Consider the following 18,426-nt stretch of genomic DNA (forward strand, 5'->3'; position numbering starts at 1 on the left):
TTTAGCATGACTCCAGCTAGCTGGAGTCCATGACTCCAACTGCAGTGTAGACATAAACTCTGTGGCTTGCTTCTTTTAGGGGCCTATGCACCCATACGTGGCTGGGGGGCAGGTTTTAAGGTTTTGTAGCTGGGACTGCAGTCATAATACAGGCAAGATTCCAGAGTAGCACAAAGCTGCCCTAATGTAGGACAGGATCTGGGCCTCAGTCCTCTATTTACACCTAGCAAGGGCAGCTATCACCAACATGCTACTATCAGACTACTGTTCACGTCTCTCACCCTGTCCACAGTGTACCCACTCTATTTCTCTTCCATCACATCTCCTTTCTCCAAATCCGGAGACAAACTGAACTACAGCTTTTGAAATACACAGCTCTTTTACTGAATTTTCATATTTTTATCAAAACATGTAATAAGAGTAAAAAAAGGTACGCACATGCCACCTACCTAGCTTTGTCTAAATGTAACACAAAGGAGGACAACAACAAAGCAGTCATTTGGTTTATTGTTCTTTTGTCTTAATTTTTTGGCCACTTCAGATACTGTAAATGAGCCACTAAAACAAATATCTGAATAACAAGCTACAACCAAACTATTTCGGGCAACAAACCACACCTAACGTATTTTTAATACTATTGTTACCACACAGGAAATCACTGAATTGAAGAATAACAGTTTGCAAGCTATATTACTGTGTACATTTTAAAACATAAGAGTATGTTGGCACCTACTCTGTGGAACCATAGAAAAAGTGTGGATGTAAGCTATATTCCAGATTGGTGCTCAAGTATGCAGGATGAAATATTGTGCTTTTCTTAAACTTTAGTACAAATACATAGAATTGTAGATGGTAGAGTTCGAAGTAGAAAAGAAGCAAAAAAGCAGATCCAAATCTTACCCAAAATACTATAACAGACACATAGTTTGACTATGATATATATACACACATGACATTGCCATCTTTGTCTTCGTAGCTTTGTGGAGGAATGGTCAGTTTGTTTTTTCTCTCAAGAAATGTGGTGAGTTAGTGCTTGAGTCTGATCTAATTTCACCCCAGTTGTCTGCTATTGTAACTCCATTGACTTAGGTGGATTCTGTGGTGAGATCAGAATCAAGAAAAGGGTACTTGACTCCTGTAGTCATAATGTATTTTGAACAGATTATAAGCAAACTGTTAAATGGCACCAGAATCCCATAAGAACTACAATGTTCTTATTCCAAGTGTGAACCATTAAGGATTTTTCTTGTACTTGTTTATCATGATTGAAAATGTGTATATTTACTTGCCTTGGTCAAACTAGTCTTTATCCGGAAAAAATATATAAAGTTTTAAAACTGCAAGAGAGAGAGAATGAAAGAAGTTGAAAATAGCCTTCCTATATAATGGAACAGTTCAGAACCTCACAGAATACAGGATTTGGTAGTTTGGGATCTTAAGGCTGCTTAAGGAGAGTGTGGTATGAAAACATATTATTATTTGTATTACAGTAGTGACTATGGGCCACCATTCAGGATTGGGGCCTCATTGTGCTAGGAACTGTGCAAATATATTCTAAAACATGGCCCCTACCATATTCTACAGGGATTTGTTCTTGGCCCAATGCTGTTCAATATCTTTAACAATAATCTGGAAGAAAATATAAAATTATTGCTTTTAAAAGTTGCAGATGATTCACATTGATAGAGTAGTAAATAACTATGGGAACAGATCAATAATACAGATCCAGCTGTATTGCTTGGCAGGCTGGGCTCATTTGAACAACACATATTTTAATATAGTTACATTTTAATATGGCTAAATGTCAGTCACTCGAGATGGGAGACCATATTCTAGAATGCACTGGCACAGAAAAGGGCTACTGGTTGAATATGAATCTCCAGTGTGATGCTGTAACAAAGAAGGAGAAAGTGATTCTTGTATAAGCAGGGGAGAATATCAAGAGGAGTCAGGAAGTGATATTACATCTGAATATACCAACAGGGAGACCATTACTGGAATACTCTGTCTGGTTGTGGTGTCAAAACTTCAAAAAGGATGTTGGCAAATTGGAAAGAGTTCAGAACTACAATTATGTTTCAAGGTCTGGAAAAGATAATGAGAGACTAAAGAAGCTCAATCTATATAGTTTATCCAAGAGAAAGTCATGAGGTCACTTGATCATGATCTACAAATACCTATATGGAAAAAAAGGTGTGTTATAGATGGCTCTTGAATCTGACATAAAAAGACATAAAGAGATCCAGTTGTTGGAAGCTGAAGAAAGACCAATTAAAACTGGAAAGAAGGCATATATTTCAACAGTGGGGGTCATTAATTGTTGGAACAAATTGTGAGTTTACAATAAAAAAGGGAAAAACAAAACAAACTTTAGATTATTACTTTCTCTAGTTTTCCCAGTGTATCCTGTCAGCTCATTATCATCTCTTAGATCGTAAACTCCTTCGGGCAAGAACTATATTTATCTGTGTCTTTGTAAGAGATATAAGACTCGTTTCTGAACGCTTTAATGAATTTGTCTCCACCTGTAGCAGACTATAAAATGCTGAACAAACTTGACTGCTGATTTGCATAAACAAGGTGCTAGAGTGGCTGCTGTTTTCTGATGATACTACGGTTTGGTTTTAATGTTAAGGAGTTTTTATGCCGGTTTGTTTTTCTTTGGTATTTGGTGGAATGTGTTATTGCCTGTTGGTCAGCCTAACTTTAAAAGGAATGGAAGAAGACAGAGTCCTTCAAGTGAACAGTAAAGAAGACAGTCCTGTGAGGAGGATTGCTGATGATTTTCTTTGTTCACAATATTGGAAGAAAACTGCTTGGCAAAGAAGATATGGTAATCCATAACTTGGCGTATACCAGGAGGAGCCAGAAGATACTATGGCTAAAATTTTCAAAAGGGCCTAGGCAACTTTTTCCATTGCAAATTATTAGATCTTAGGCTCTTAGTCACTTAGGTAATTTTACCCCAGGTCTATCTGGAGTGCAGGTACTTTTTATTGGCAAAACTTTTGTCTTTCAGGGGTGTTAAAAACACACACCCTGAACAAGAGAAGTTTTACCAACAAAAAGCACCAGTCTGAACAGCACTTTGTCAGCAGGAGCTCTCTCCTGCCGACAAACAGCAGCTACGCTGTGTGCCTTTTAGAGGCACAGCTGTAGCGGCACAACCAGCAGAGGGGCGGGAAGGGAGTTAGCCTGACTGCTGCCAAAGACACTGGGAGAAGCAGGCTATCCTTGCCTCTGTATTTGCATATATCTTCTGTTGCTGTGTGGCCCCTTTCCCCTAACACAGATTTCCTTGTTTGTATAGTCTCCAAGTGCTGGCACATGGGGAAGCTCCACGTGTTGAGGGCACCTAGGCAGGGTGAATTTAGTTTTGGTGGAGGGATAGCTCAGTGGTTTGAGCATTGGCCTGCTAAACCTAGGGTTGTGAGTTCAATCCTTGAGGGGGCCATTTGGGATCTGGGGTAAAAATTGGGGATTGGTCCTACTTTGAGCAGGGGGTTGGACTAGATGACCTCCTAAGGTCCCTTCCAACCCTGATATTCTATGATTCTAACTGTGTTATTAAAAGCTGGGTAGTGTAGAGAAAGCCTAAGTTATGGCAAGCTGCCTATGGACTGCAGTGCTGCCCAGAGTCTCTTCAGGGCTGCCTTGTAACATAGCAACATTTGCTTCCCCCACCCATAGCCTCTCCTTACCCCTGAGCTTGTGAGGGAGTCCCCAGAAGAGAGAGTTATGGCTGTCTTCCACTAAGCCTATGCTAGAAAAATCCTCCCTTGGGTGGATAGGGGGCCTTTACACCATTCTGGACCTTTTCTGTGTCATATGGGGTAGGAACAAGGATGAGAATCTCACCCAGAAGCACTGTGTAGAATAGTTCTTGATCATAGTTCCTGATCTGTTGTGGCTGAGATGCGCTCAGCATGACTCAGGAGAGGGCTTGAATGCTGCTCTAAATTAAAGTGGCTGCAGATGATCCAGGCCACAATGGCATTCCTTTCCCTCTGCACTAGGAAAACAAGAATTACATTTAGCAAAAAAGTTTGAGGTTTTAAAACCTATTTCCCTTCCACATTGTAATAAAAATCAGACCTTTCAGAATTTTTTTTTTTTAAAGTTAAGCTTCTGATGTTAGGACACTCACCTGGGATGGGGTCAAGGCCCTGTTCTGAATCAGACAGAGCAAAGACCTGGTTTCCTACATCCCAAATGGCTGCTATGACCCCTGGGCTACTGGCTGTTTGGGGGGGTGAAGGGGAGAGGTATATGCTTTCTTTCTCTGGTTTTGCTCAGAAATTCCAACTTGGACCTGAGAAACAAAACAGATATGTTTCTGTGAAAAGCTTTGGTTTAAACAAATCGGCATTTTCTGCCCAAAATATCGAAGTTGTGTTGTATAAGATATGTTGGTGTAAGGACTGTTTTGGCCACCAGCATGGCACACAACGTCCCCAAGACAGCTGAGAATTGGGACAATAATATTTTTACATTGCCTCTGAAATTGGTGTGGTTCAAATATATTTGTCTTGCTCTAAATCTTGGAGAGAGTGTATCCATGTATTTCCACAGTGACTTCAAGATAGAAATAATTGCTGTTACGGGGTAATCGGGCAGAGGCGATGCATGGAGTGAGGGAGGCATGCGTGATCATGTGCCCCCCCAAGTTTTTTGTCAGGGTTTATATTTTTATTTCTTTTGCGGACAGTGGGCTCAAAATATATGCTCCCCCACTATCAACAGTTACACATCGTCTCTGTAATTGGGCCACCAATGCCATCTGCTCTCTCATAACATGTTGCTACGTGAGCTGTCACCTTCCAGGAGGAAAAATATCTACCAGAGTTGTGCTCCACTCCTTGGTTTTTGGGGGATGGCGCAAGCGACTACAGGGAACAGGAGAGGCCATGTGAGCCCTGTTCCCCAGCAAGCCTCTGACCTTCAAAAACCATTAATCAGATGCCATTAATATTGTCTCCCCATGACTTGCTGTTTCTGTCCATCTCCTAAGCTCTCTAGCTGAATCTCTGCTGCAGAAGGAGGTCATAGTAGTGGTAGAACAGGCTGATAGGGAAGCCTAGCCAAAGTGAAAGAAGGAGGGGAGGGCAGGTGAGAGGTACTCAGGACAGTGAAAAAAGTAACTGGATGTGTGGTTCCTATCCCTTCAGTCATTTCATTTGTATTTGGTTTGTCTGTCTTATCCACTCATTGTAAGCTCCATGGTGCAGAGAGTGTCATCCTATGTGTTTGCTCAGCATCCAGCATGCTTTGAGTCCTACTTTAATACAAATAATGTGAACAGTAATCTTGTACACTGAGAGCACAAAACTGAAAATAACTAGCAAAAAATTTCAGACCCGGGTCTATGAATTAACGTCCCTCTCCTTTTTCTAGAATAGATAACTCTGAGCCATTGAAGTATGTGTTGTTTTGTTTTGCTTTTCCTGTGGAGTTGACTAGGGCTGGCATGATTTTGTAATTCTCATTTCCTGTGCAGATAGCACCTTCAGCTTTTATAGTTTGTTTTTTGCCTCAGTCACAGGCCTTGGCTTTTTACTGGTTGGTTTAATGGCGAATGTGGGATAATGAAAGGAGTGTTTGGCCTTTTTAGTTCTGTCATACTTGGTAAGGGTAATATTACCTGTTGATGTACAATATCCCATTCACCCTGGAGACAGAGTAGCAGATGAAGATCTGAACCTGTGAAAACTGTGACAAGGTCCATTTTTTTCCCCCTTGCAATGTCTCCATTTTCTTATGTTTGGCATTTCCATGGCCATTATTCATTATCCTTTCTATTTACGGAAGTAGTCTGGGGAAATTAGACTTAATAGAGGTGCAAAAATCACAAGGAGGAAAGAAGAGAAAAGTGACTTGGAAGGAAACTAAAATTAAAAGGTTATTTTGGTAACTGACACCTACAATTAGAGTGCAAGATAATTGACATCTTGTCATGAAAAATAAACACAAATGGCAATGTTCCTTGAGTTACCACAGCCACCATTTTTTTCCCATGGGGAAAAATGACTTACAACACGCTGCACATTCTTGCTCTGAGACGGTGATGAATTTATGTCTGCGCTGTATATTGTGTTGTCATATGACCAAATAAAATGCATGCAAACCAGAGTTTAGAAATGATGCTATCTTCCCCTCAGAATCATCTTTCTGCTTTGTGGTAAGGCAGTGGCCTGACTTTATGGAATCAATGCAAGTACTTATACGTAATGTATGAAAACTCTTACAAATTAAAAGTACCTGCACAGCACCATATAACTAAGCAAACATTGTGGTATTGTGTACTGCTCTGTAGAAAAATGCATAAATGGATTAACTCAGGTAGACTCTTGTGCCTTAGCAGAGCCCCAGTGGCTGTGTTCCTGATACATAATTACAGTTAAACCAAAAAGTTAAGGATGGTAATGGGTAGAGCTGGTCAAAAAAATAACTTTCATGAAAAAATTAAATGTTTAAAATTAAAATTAAATTAATTAAAGAGCATTAAAATGTTTGTTTTATTTCAGTGGGGAAAAACCCACTTTCTCTCACTTCCCTCCATCCTTTTCCCCATTGCTGGAGATTAAAAGAATGAAAGTGGGAGTTTTCCAACCACAAGGAAATGAAAAATTATACCAAATGCATCATTTTGAATTTTCATCAAATAGAGGATTTCAAAGAAATCAAAGGGCTTTGTGTGAGACACTGTGATTCAATTGAAACACCATTTTTGGACAATTTTTAGTTTGGTTAAAAGTGTTTGTGTTTGGTTGAATAGTGGGGCTCTTTATGGGGCACTGTGGTCTGACTTTGTGGGACAGCAGGCAGGACTGAGGACAAAAACTGGATTTGTCAGTACAGCTTCTGTGTTCCAGAGGGTCCGTCTATAATTGTTTTGCCTGGACCAACCAACTCCTGAGTCTCTGAGACCCTCTGTTTCTGGATGAGCTCAGCAACATGCCTCTCTGATGCTTGTAAATGTGCACAACTTTGCACATGCAATTACCTGTGTTCATTTTTCACCCAGAGTGCCAAAGGAAGAATTTACCTCCTGCAATCCCTGAGTGCATGTTCAGAAGTTAGGGTTGGGGAAATCCAGCCTCTGCCAGGTGTCATGCCTGTTGCGTGAAGGTACAGAAAGTGTCCTTTGTCCGTTGCTGCAGCCCCTTTACATATTCAGTAGTATTCTGCTGTGGGGTTTGGGCTGCTGTGCTTTGAACCTGGTTCTCGCACATCCTGGGAAAGTGCTCTTGAGATAGGGAGACAACTCTTTTTTTTTTTTTTTTTTTTGGTGAGGAAAGGGATGGTCTGATGTATGCACCTAATTTCAGCAGAGGTTTCACACCAGGCCACACAGCCAGGCATCCTCTCTGCCCCCCTCTTTGCGGGCTATCTGCTCCTCCTGCCATTCCCAGATGTGTGGCTGGAAATACAGAGAGGTGGCTGTGATGGAGGTCAGCACCCAACCAGGGGAGATGAGGGGCTGTGGATAAAGAAAACTAGGGGCTGGTGGGGTAGGTAACAGTTGTGTTGGGAGAGAGGGAGGGGCTACTTGAGGAAAAGGTGGGGACAGAAGCTACTGGAAGGAACTAAAAAGCAGCAGGAGCTAAGGGAGAAGCAAGCGATGTGAAAATGGGGTATGGAGAGCGACAGGGTTAATGGAAGGACAGGGTGATGCAACCCATAGCAACCTCCTCCATCCCCTGGTTTCTCTCCTGTCCAACAATGCCCCCCACAACACTCCTGTAGCTACTCCTAACTCCCTCCATGCTGCTTCTGGCTCCCCATAAGTCCTTAGCCCTCTTCAGAGAGGTTTGGGCAATAAGATTTTGCCTCTCTATGCCTGTTCCCACTGCTCCAGGGACTGCTGTAAGGCAAATTCAGACTCAATTCAATGCCTTTCATTAGCACTAAATCCAAGCAGAGTTTTCAAATCTTATATTTATTTGTAAATATGTAAATTAGCTAATTAAATCATTAGCATAAAATGCCCCACATGGGTTTGGACAAAATATCCTGCCAGCCTTAGAAAATGAGGCCTTAACTTGACCGTAGGCGTTACCAGTAACTCTTGCTAAGTCTGGATGCATCCAAACAAAGGTGTGAGTTTCCCCCATTGGCCTTTGCAATCTTTTCTTTCGTGGTTCCAAAGAAGAGAACTGCTAAAGAATTTATGTATAAAAGCAGCATGTGCCTTTACACTGTGCATGTAGTTAATATAAAGTGTGTCATCTACTGGCATACAAAAATGTGTTGTATTGTTTGTAAATTTACAAGCATAATAAAATTGTTGTTATGCATTGCAAAAGGCTTCCTGACTGCAGCCATTTAGAGTAGCATCTGCAGTAGAGTACTTTGTTTTCTTGCGATTTTGCAAGTTTTCACTATGCTGTAACTGGGTTTTTTTTAAAGTATTATATGACCCCTCTTCTGTGGCACTGATTATTGCATCTCAGGCCCTCACAAGCATTACTGAATGACATCTCTCTGAGACAGCAGAGTATTATTATTTCAGTTTTACAAAGGGGAAACTGTGGCACAATGAGACCAAGGTCAAAATCTTATTAACTTTGTGCATCCCAGTGTTTGTGCTCCAACTTTATATACCTGGCCTGATTTTGTCATAGTGCATAGCATTTTTATAGCAGTTTGTGTTCAAATCACACATTATGTGATTAGTCCTCCCAACACCTGTGATGTAGGTGAGTGAGTATGGGTATTCCCACTTTGCAGATGGATGCACATAGATGGAAAGCCAGTGACTTGTCCAAGGTCAGACAATTACTTAGTCATTCAGGCACCAGAAACTAGATTCACAAAGGAAACTAAGGCTTAGTGTTGCAAAGGCTAACTTTAGGCACCCTGTCACCTTGTGGAATCCACAGCCCCAGATCAGGTGTCCAGGGTCCTATACAATGTATGGGGACAGTTAGGTGCTAAGAATGGGAACCACAAAAGCCAAATACCAGTGTGCACTTGGGATTCATAGGTGTGAAACCTCTGCTGGAGTTAGGTGCATACATCAGACCATTCCTTTTCTCTAAATAAATAAGTGGTGCCCCCCGTAGCAAGAGGACTTGCCCAGAATATGGGAGGAGCTGGTTCAGAGCCCCATTGTACCTGAGAGGAGCAGGAGTTGAACTCAGGTCTCGTTTCCTAGATGAGTGCCTAGCTACTTGGCTCCAGGGTTGTGGTAGCAGGGGGCCACTGTGACTCTCAGCTTTGCCTGTTAAAGCTGTTCCACTTTGTATAAAATATTCATGGAGTCAGTGAGCAACCAAGAATGATTCTCTATCCCAGTGGCTAGTGCACTCTCCTGGGATGCGGGAGAGTAAGGTTCTGGTCCCTACTCTAATGAATATTTAATTATTTATACAAAGTAACATTCAACTGCCTTAATTACAAGACAACCCTAACTCTTCCTGCAATCCTTTCCTTCGTTCTCTAAGCCCATTACAACCTCTGTAGGGGTCCTACAGACAACAGCCTCATTTCCTTCACCACCCTGATTAATTCACTGAGCACCACCTGCACTGAATGAGGTAGGGTCCTCTAGAATAAATAACATGACCATATAATTAAAGCTTATATCATAATGAATATTCAGAAGGGGGCTGAATTAAGGTTGCACAGGCAACCTCTATTCTGGCATTTCCTAGCTTTTGAATGCTTAACTTTGCAATCTGAGTAACATTTTTTCGACATAGTTTTTGTATGTAACTTCCTATATTTTTTAAAGGAAAAAACAAATTCTACTATATGCAACTGTACCAACCTCCCATGATGCATCAAGATCTGTATTTGAATCCTGGATCTTCACCACTGGAACAGACTTTTACCACTTGAACTAACAGACTAGCTGCCATGAGGAGATGGCTGTTAGGCTCTGTGGACAAGCCCCTTAAGAAGGGCACTTAAAAAACTGTTCTTCTGTCACCTTCAAGTGCACTGTGTTTCGTAATATCTGCATGCTGTGTGTTAACCCCTTCCCCCAACTTTGTGTCCCCTTGTCCCTCCCCTGCCCTGTCTCTCCCCGAGGGTTGTGTATCTGTTTCCCCATACCTATGTTTTCTCCCATGTTGCTGTGCCCCTCAGTGTTCTGTGTGCTGTTGTAACCCCTCCTCTGTGTTCTGCATCCCCCAGATCTACTGCTTGATGTGTTTTGTCGGTGTCTTGTAGCAGATTCAGTTCTCTGTGGAATTCTGCAGTGAAGCAAGTGGGCAGGGCATGTGCGCAGACTTTTAGAAGCGTAGCCTTATGATTAATTTGGGGTGCAAAATGCACTTGTTACTAATAACAGGTTCCCCATGCACTGCAGTTAAGGAACTCTGGCCAAATAAAGTCTTAGACAGTTTATCACAAGATGTATATTCCTAAATCTTCTGACTCAAGGTTACCGACTAATCCTAACTTTTGTTAGGCCTAATGTGGCCTTATGCTCACTATTATTACCACTAGGCCTCAAGATAAATACTAGGTTTCAGGCTTACTAAAAAGCGCATTTTAAAATTATCTTTGTTCCTTTGCTTATTACTACTTGTATTATAGTTTAAGTTTCATTTGCACTAATTTAGCAAGATATAAATGATTATTTACCTGATCATAGAATCATAGAATATCAGGGTTGGAAGGGACCTCAGGAGGTCATCTAGTCCAACCCCATGCTCAAAGCAGGACCAATTCCCAACTAAATCATCCCAGCCAGGGCTTTGTCAAGCCTGACCTTAAAAATATCTAAGGAAGGAGATTCCACCTCCTCCCTAGGCAACGCATTCCAGTGTTTCACCACCCTCCTAGTGAAAAAGCTTTTCCTAATATCCAACCTAAACCTCCCCCACTGCAACTTGAGACCGTTACTCCTTGTTCTGTCATCAGCTACCACTGAGAACAGTCTAGATCCATCCTCTTTGGAACCCCCTTTCAGGTAGTTGAAAGCAGCTATCAAATCCCCCCTCATTCTTCTCTTCCGCAGACTAAACAATCCCAGTTCCCTCAGCCTCTCCTCATAAGTCATGTGTTCCAGTCCCCTAATCATTTTTGTTGCCCTCTGCTGGATGTTTTCCAATTTATCCACATCCTTCTTGTAGTGTGGGGCCCAAAACTGGACACCGTACTCCAGATGAGGCCTCTCCAGTGTCGAATAGAGGGGAACGATCACGTCCCTTGATCTGCTGGCAATGCCCCTACATATACATCCCAAAATACCATTGGCCTTCTTGGCAACAAGGGCACACTGTTGACTCATACCCAGCTTCTCATCCACTGTAACCCCTAGGTCCTTTTCTGCAGAACTGCTGCCGAGCCATTTGGTCCCTAGTCTGTAGCGGTGCATGGGATTCTTCCGTCCTAAGTGCAGGACTGTGCACTTGTCCTTGTTGAACCTCATCAGATTTCTTTTGGCCCAATCCTCTAATTTGTCTAGGACCCTCTGTATCCTATCCCTACCCTCCAACGTATCTACCTCTCCTCCCAGTTTAGTGTCATCTGCAAACTTGCTGAGGGTGCAATCCACACCATCCTCCAGATCATTAATGAAGATATTGAACAAAACCGGCCCCAGGACCAACCCTTGGGGCACTCCACTTGATACCGGCTGCCAACTAGACATGGAGCCATTGATCACTACCCGTTGAGCCCGACAATCTAGCCAACTTTCTGTCCACCTTATAGTCCATTCATCCAGCCCATACTTCTTTAATTTGCTGGCAAGAATACTGTGGGAGACCGTGTCGAAAGCTTTGCTAAAGTCAAGGAACAACACGTCCACCACTTTCCCCTCATCCACAGAGCCAGTTATCTCATCATAGAAGGCAATTAGATTAGTCAGGCATGACTTGCCCTTGCTGAATTCATGATCCTGATCACTTTCCTCTCCTCTAAGTGCTTCAGAATTGATTCCTTGAGGACCTGCTCCATGATTTTTCCAGGGACTGAGGTGAGGCTGACTGGCCTGTAGTTCCCAGGATCCTCCTTCTTCCCTTTTTTAAACATGGGCACTACATTAGCCTTTTTCCAGTCATCCGGGACTTCCCCTGATCACCATGAGCTTTCAAAGATAATGGCCAATGGCTCTGCAATCACATCCGCCAACTCCTGTAGCACTCTCGGATGCAGTGCATCCGGCCCCATGGACTTGTGCTCGTCCAGCTTTTCTAGATAGTCCCGAACCACTTCTTTCTCCACAGTGGGCTGGTAACCTCCTCCCCATGCTGTGCTGCCCAGTGCAGTAGTCTGGGAGCTGACCTTGTTCATGAAGACAGAGGCAAAAAAAGCATTGAGTACATTAGCTTTTTCCACATCCTCTGTCACAAAGTTGCCTCCCTCATTCAGTAAGGGGCCCACACTTTCCTTGACTTTCTTCTTGTTGCTAACATACCTGAAGAAACCCTTCTTGTTACTCTCAGCATCTCTTGCTAGCTGCAACTCCAGGTGTGATTTGGCCTTCCTGATTTCACTCCTGCATGCCCGAGCAATATTTTTTATACTCTTCCCTGGTCATTTATCCAATCTTCCACTTCTTGTAAGCTCCTATTTTGTGTTTAAGATCAGCAAGGATTTCACTGTTAAGCCAAGCTGGTCACCTGCCGTATTTACCATTCTTTCTACACATCGGGATGGTTTGTCCCTGTAACCTCAGTAAGGATTCTTTAAAATACAGCCAGCTCTCCTGGACTCCTTTCCCCCCTCATGTTATTCTCCCAGGGGATCCTGCCCATCAGTTTCCTGAGGGAGTCAAAGTCCGCTTTTCTGAAGTCCAGGGTCTGTATTCCGCTGCTCTCCTTTCTTCCCTGTGTCAGGATCCTGAACTCAACCATCTCATGGTCACTGCCTCCCAGGTTCCCATCCACTTTATCTTCCCCTACTAATTCTTCCTGGTTTGTGAGCAGCAGGTCAAGAAGAGCTCTGCCACTAGTTGGTTCCTCCAGCACTTGCACCAGGAAGTTGTCCCCTACACTTTCCAAAAACTTCCTGGATTGTCTATGCACCGCTGTATTGCTCTCCCAGCAGATATCAGGGTGATTGAAGTCTCCCATGAGAACCAGGGCCTGCGATCTAGTAACTTCTGTGAGTTGCCAGAAGAATGCCTCGTCCACCTCATCCCTCTGGTCCGGTGGTCTATAGCAGACTCCCACCACGACATCACCCTTGTTGCTCACACTTCTAAATTTAATCCAGAGACACTCAGGTTTTTCTGCAGTTTCATACTTGAGCTCTGAGCAGTCATACTGCTCCCTTACATACAGTGCAACTCCCCCACCTTTTCTGCCCTGCCTGTTCTTCCTGAACTGTTTATATCCATCCATGACAGTACTCCAGTCATGTGAGTTATCCCTCCAAGTCTCTGTTATTCCAATCACATCATAATTCCTTGACTGTGCCAGGACTTCTTCCAGTTCTCCTTGCTTGTTTCCCAGGCTTCTTGCATTTGTGTATAGGCAGTTAAGATAACTCGCTGATTGTCCTGATTTCTCAGTATAAGGCAGGAGTCCTCCCCTTTTGCTCTCTCCTGCTCGTGCTTCCTCCTGGTATCCCACTTCCCCACTTACCTCAGGGCTTTGGTTTCCTTCCCCCAGTGAACCTAGTTTAAAGCCCTCCTCACTAGGCTAGCCAGCCTGCTTTCGAAGATGTTCTTCCCTCTCTGTTAGGTGGGAGCCATCTCCACCTAGCAATACTTCTACTTGGAACACCATCCCGTGGTCAAAGAATCCAAAGCCTTCTCTCTGACACCACCTGCGTATCCATTCGTTGACTTCCACGATTCAACGGTCTCTACCCAGGCCTTTTCCTTCCACGGGGAGGATGGACGAGAAGACCACTTGCACCTCAAACTCCTTTGTCCTTCTTTATCATCTGAGCTCAAGTTATGGGTCAAAGGTCAACAGAAGCTTCAGGGTTTTTGGGGTGCTGTCAGAAAAAGCTTTGTTCCCTGAAAACACACGCAGGAATTGGTGACTTTCACCCAAATCTCAATGTCCCTGGCCCCAAAGTAATCGATATGTCAGATTTCAAAGAACTACCCAACCAGTAGTGGTGGTGGAGCTATTTTTTTAAAAAAGTGTCAATTAAAAGTATTAAGCAACTAAATATGTGGATTGCTACCACTCCCTCCTTCTGCTCTCATAGTATCACATATCACTTCGCCTACTTTTGAAATATATGACTTGTGGGTGAAAATGCAGCAAGTGTTTAATGGGACACATTTTAGCACAGGAAATACAAAGTATCTAAGCAATGGAAAATGTATGGGGAATTTAGACAGAATACGAAGACTAGAGTTCCATTGTGACCAGAACACTAAGTTTATTACCCATTCTACTGGAAGATCCGTGGGAATTTTTTCATAACTCTAAGGCCAGAAGGGACCATTCTGATCACCTAGTATGTCCTCCTGCATCACCTAATATGTCCTCCTACATAACCATAGAACTTCCCCAGAATATTGCTAGAGCATACTTTTTAGAAGAATGTGCAGTCTTGATTTTTTACTTTAAATAACAACAAGGAGCCAGAACCATGGCTTTGCATTTCATTCAAAGGATGGCCCATCCATAGTCACAGTGCCCTTTAGCATCATAGAGGTGCACATGTAAGTTATTTATACCACATCATTAGTACTACTTCATGCAGGACTTCTGCATTCCATATAGTACTTTCTCACCAAAGTACTAACCAGGCCTGACCTTCCTTAGTGTATGGAATCTGATATGCTCAGGCTTCACAGAAGGACACAGTTTTTATATAAAAAAGAAAAAGTTTCAGCTATAGATGAAATAATTGAAGCTAAGAAAAGTTTAACAGATCTGTGCTTGAGAAGACTGTGCTAACAGGGCTCCAGCATAGTTTTCTAACATGCCTGTAGCATGGATTTTAAAGTACTGTAGTGTAGAAGTCAGTCAGGTTAATTACTTTCAAACCACTTTCCTTCATATTGTCTAAAAATGTATTGTGTGAACAGGGCCAAAGACAAAGTTTGATAGCTGCCAGCTGGATATGATAGAAGGTTACAGAGAGATTACACTATAGAGGAGAATGGCATTTGAGATAAGGATAATCTTTTACATAAACTCAACTCTTCCAAGAGACAAGATGGGTGAGGTAATATCTTTTATTGGACGAACTTCTTGAAGTTGTTCCAATAAAATATATTACCTCACTCGCCTTGTCTCTCTAATACCCTGGGACTGACATGGCTACAACAACACTGCATTAACTCTTCCAAGTCAGTTTGGCTGTGTGAGTGATTAGTACAGTAATCAACTGTTGGTTACCCCAGTGTTCAAAGATAACCATGCTTTCCTGAACTGGTTCAGCCTGTGTCTGCTACTGACTGCATTGATATGTTTTTAGGTAAAGAGCACATGTATCAAGAATAACTTTATTGTTCTGTGTTTTTCAGGACAACGCAGTAATCATGCAAGGACTTCCAGCTTCCGATACCTCCTCTGAAAAACCGAACCCTACCCACCAAAATATAGGGGCTGTTCAAATGAGGATCAAAAGTGCTAACAGCCACCATGACAGGCATAGCCAAAGTAAATCAATGATCCTTTCTGAGAATGTGAAGGTCAAAGAACCTGTAAGTAAAATTCCGCAAGTGTTTCCTGATCTGATTTTTGTAAAACCAAGTTAATATCTTCAGGCTTATTATTAATTCTTCTAGAAACCCTTGCAAGTAGGAACCCATCCACCTACAAGCAGTAAGAAATGCCACCTTTCAAATAGTGTCACCAGTTATTAAAGTAAAACTGTTTAATCCAAAGAGATATCATGGATTTGGTGCTACCACATTTAATGACTAATCAGGATCTCCATTCTCTTGTTCAGTGTGATAAAAAATGAAGCTGTGCAGGTGTATAGTGCTTATGTTTCCCAATATATATTACTTCTAAAAGCCAGAGGCTAAAATCAGACAAAAGGAGTAAAAAACAGACATTGAAACTCTTCTAATAAAGGGAAACTTTGCAACTGACACATCTAAAATAGTCTTGCTGTAGAAATTACTGTTTTGCAGAGCTCTGATACTGAACTTATCTTAATATGTTAACCGTGAACAGAGTTGCGTCATTTTTATTCATTAAAGTGATTTAAAATAAAATAGTTAGTGATGAACTTTATTGCCAATTATATCCCTGCCCCTGTACTCATTCTGAGCTACTAAACAGACTGATTGGTATGAGTCTCCCCTGGTTAATTTTCTTCTGTAATGGTGGCAACTTGCAGCTGAGGCCATATGATGTTACAAAATTATTTATGCAATGTTAGCTACTTTTTTGGACTCCGCATTCACTGAGAACAAAATGGATCTGAACGAGTTAGGTTAGCTGGGGACAGACCCCCAAGACTCAGTCAGTCTTCACAGCCATTCATTGCTGTTCTGTTAGAGAGCTGAATATTTCATAGGAATCCATTATACTAACTGAGTTATTAAATGGAATAAGCTTGCTATAGAAATTGTATTTTTCCTGCATTATTCACTCCGAGTGCAAAGACAAAATTAACCCACAACACTTTCATCAAGGTAGATTGAAAAGTATATGATTTTAATTATTCTTTTTATTTACGTACTTACTTACATGAATTTAGCTCAGGGAAGCAAATCATTATATTTCTGTACTGAAAACATTGCTTTAGATCATGGCAACTGATGAGAGATTCATTTCTGTATGTTTACTTTCCAATTTAAAACTATCATTTGCCTCAGACACATTGCACATATTGCTTTGTTTTTATCCTAAGTGAAATGTTCCTCAGTTATGAACTTGAAGCAGTGTTTACAGTAATTTATTGGAAATACTATAATGCATTATCAGTAAGAACTGTACCTTTGAAAAAGTTTAAAAGTTAAGTATATTTAATGATGCCTAACATATTTTATTGGCTGTGTTTAACAAACGGCACTAGGCTGCAGTTGTTTTTGACAAGCATGAAAACATCACAGCATGAGACTGCAAAAGGAATTATGTAGAGAAATTACAAGTGATCCATCTCTCAATGAATTATCCACCTCAATAGCCTGCAGAACTCAGCTACCAATTAACACCTACTTTATTACATGTTGGGATGTACTTAATAACTTTCATGTGTTTATGCACTATTACCTTGACTGATGCCTCTTGTACAATTAGGCATAATTGGCATATCAATATGCAAAAGTTAAAAGGATTAACCCTCTTAAAACTAATGAGCATTTCTGTATCCAGCTGCTAAATGAGACAAAATTAGCATTTTTCACTTTTGGGCAGGATTTTATCATGCAGTTTCTCATTGTTGATATTACCTTGTTACATAACTTTAGTTTTGGGGGTAGTATGCTGGACTGTTATAGAGCAAGGGTTCTAAAAAGTTAAATTAGACATAAATATTCACTGCTGCATTCCCATAACCATAGCAGGTACAATGTATGTTCATTAGTAGGGAGCTGAAAAGTTGCTTTGTGTTACATTTGTTTAGTAGCTAATTATATGAAGTGGTATTTTGCTCAGTATATTTCATTTTACCAAGCAAACTTGGCTCCAATATCATAGATTGAAAGCTTTCCATGCTACTGATTTCCTTTCTGTTTCGGTTCTTTTCATCTCTTTTTGCCATGCAGAATTTTCTGACTATATATTGACATACTGAAAAGTATTTTGGCATATTTACTCAGATAAGCCTGTTAAAGTTGTTTGCTAAAGCCAAACGAAAACCACAATTCTTAAACAAGAATTCAAACATATTCAAATATGTTCTTAAAGTGTAATGTTGTTTGAATGTAAAAGATTTACCAAAATATCTGTATCACTTTCATGTTGACATATCAGATCCTCCATGCCTGATTAGGAAAGGATTTTGGGGGAGGGCATGAAAGGGAGAAGATAGAACCTTTGTTTGTGAAGTGCCTTGAAAAAGTGAAGAGTTCTTTATTATGGTTGTTTGGAGTAATGTATTCTTGTTTTGTAGTTTCTGGGCACTTAAATAAACAACCTTCAGTTTTGTATCCAAAGGAATATAGATCAGAGCTTAAAGCTACATATACCAACATATCAATGGGATCTTATTACACTGTGTTGCAGGGCAAAAAAGGACTTATGCTGTTTTATATCAGTTGAGAATCTGACTCTCTGTTAAGATAGTTGGTGTGGGTGGGAGGGAGTGTATGTCATTGGTTGGCTTATCGAACGTTTGGAAACATTTTGTACTGGTTTCACATAAACTGTATTTCTTTGTCTTCAGCTGTTAGGTTTTTTAAAAACATTGGTAATATGAGTGAACTCATAAGAGGCTCCATGTTACTCTGTTACTTCAATTATGGAAATGCATTAGGAATATCTACTAATGTGTGATCTGTTAATGAACACGTTTCTCTTTCTATTGGTCTTCCAAATCAAGGGCCAAATATTCCTTGCCTAACTCATGCAAAACCAGTTCACTTCAGCTGGAGTTTTGTCT

General features: G+C 41.3%; 1 protein-coding gene across 1 annotated transcript in view; it reads left to right on the top strand.

Annotated features, from left to right (window-relative positions):
* The window catches only part of ARHGAP15 (Rho GTPase activating protein 15), a 467,991-nt gene that overhangs the window by 9,479 nt on the left and 440,086 nt on the right, over window positions 1–18,426 (top strand). Inside the window, exon 2 of the mRNA XM_084643055.1 lies at window positions 15,395–15,574. Coding sequence (XP_084499181.1) covers window positions 15,410–15,574 — 165 coding nt within the window. The 5' untranslated portion in view covers window positions 15,395–15,409. The remainder of the gene's footprint in view (window positions 1–15,394; window positions 15,575–18,426) is intronic.

The sequence above is a fragment of the Lepidochelys olivacea genome (genome assembly GCF_965140295.1).
Source record: "Lepidochelys olivacea isolate rLepOli2 genome assembly, chromosome: 11".
Lineage (NCBI taxonomy): Eukaryota > Metazoa > Chordata > Testudines > Cheloniidae > Lepidochelys > Lepidochelys olivacea.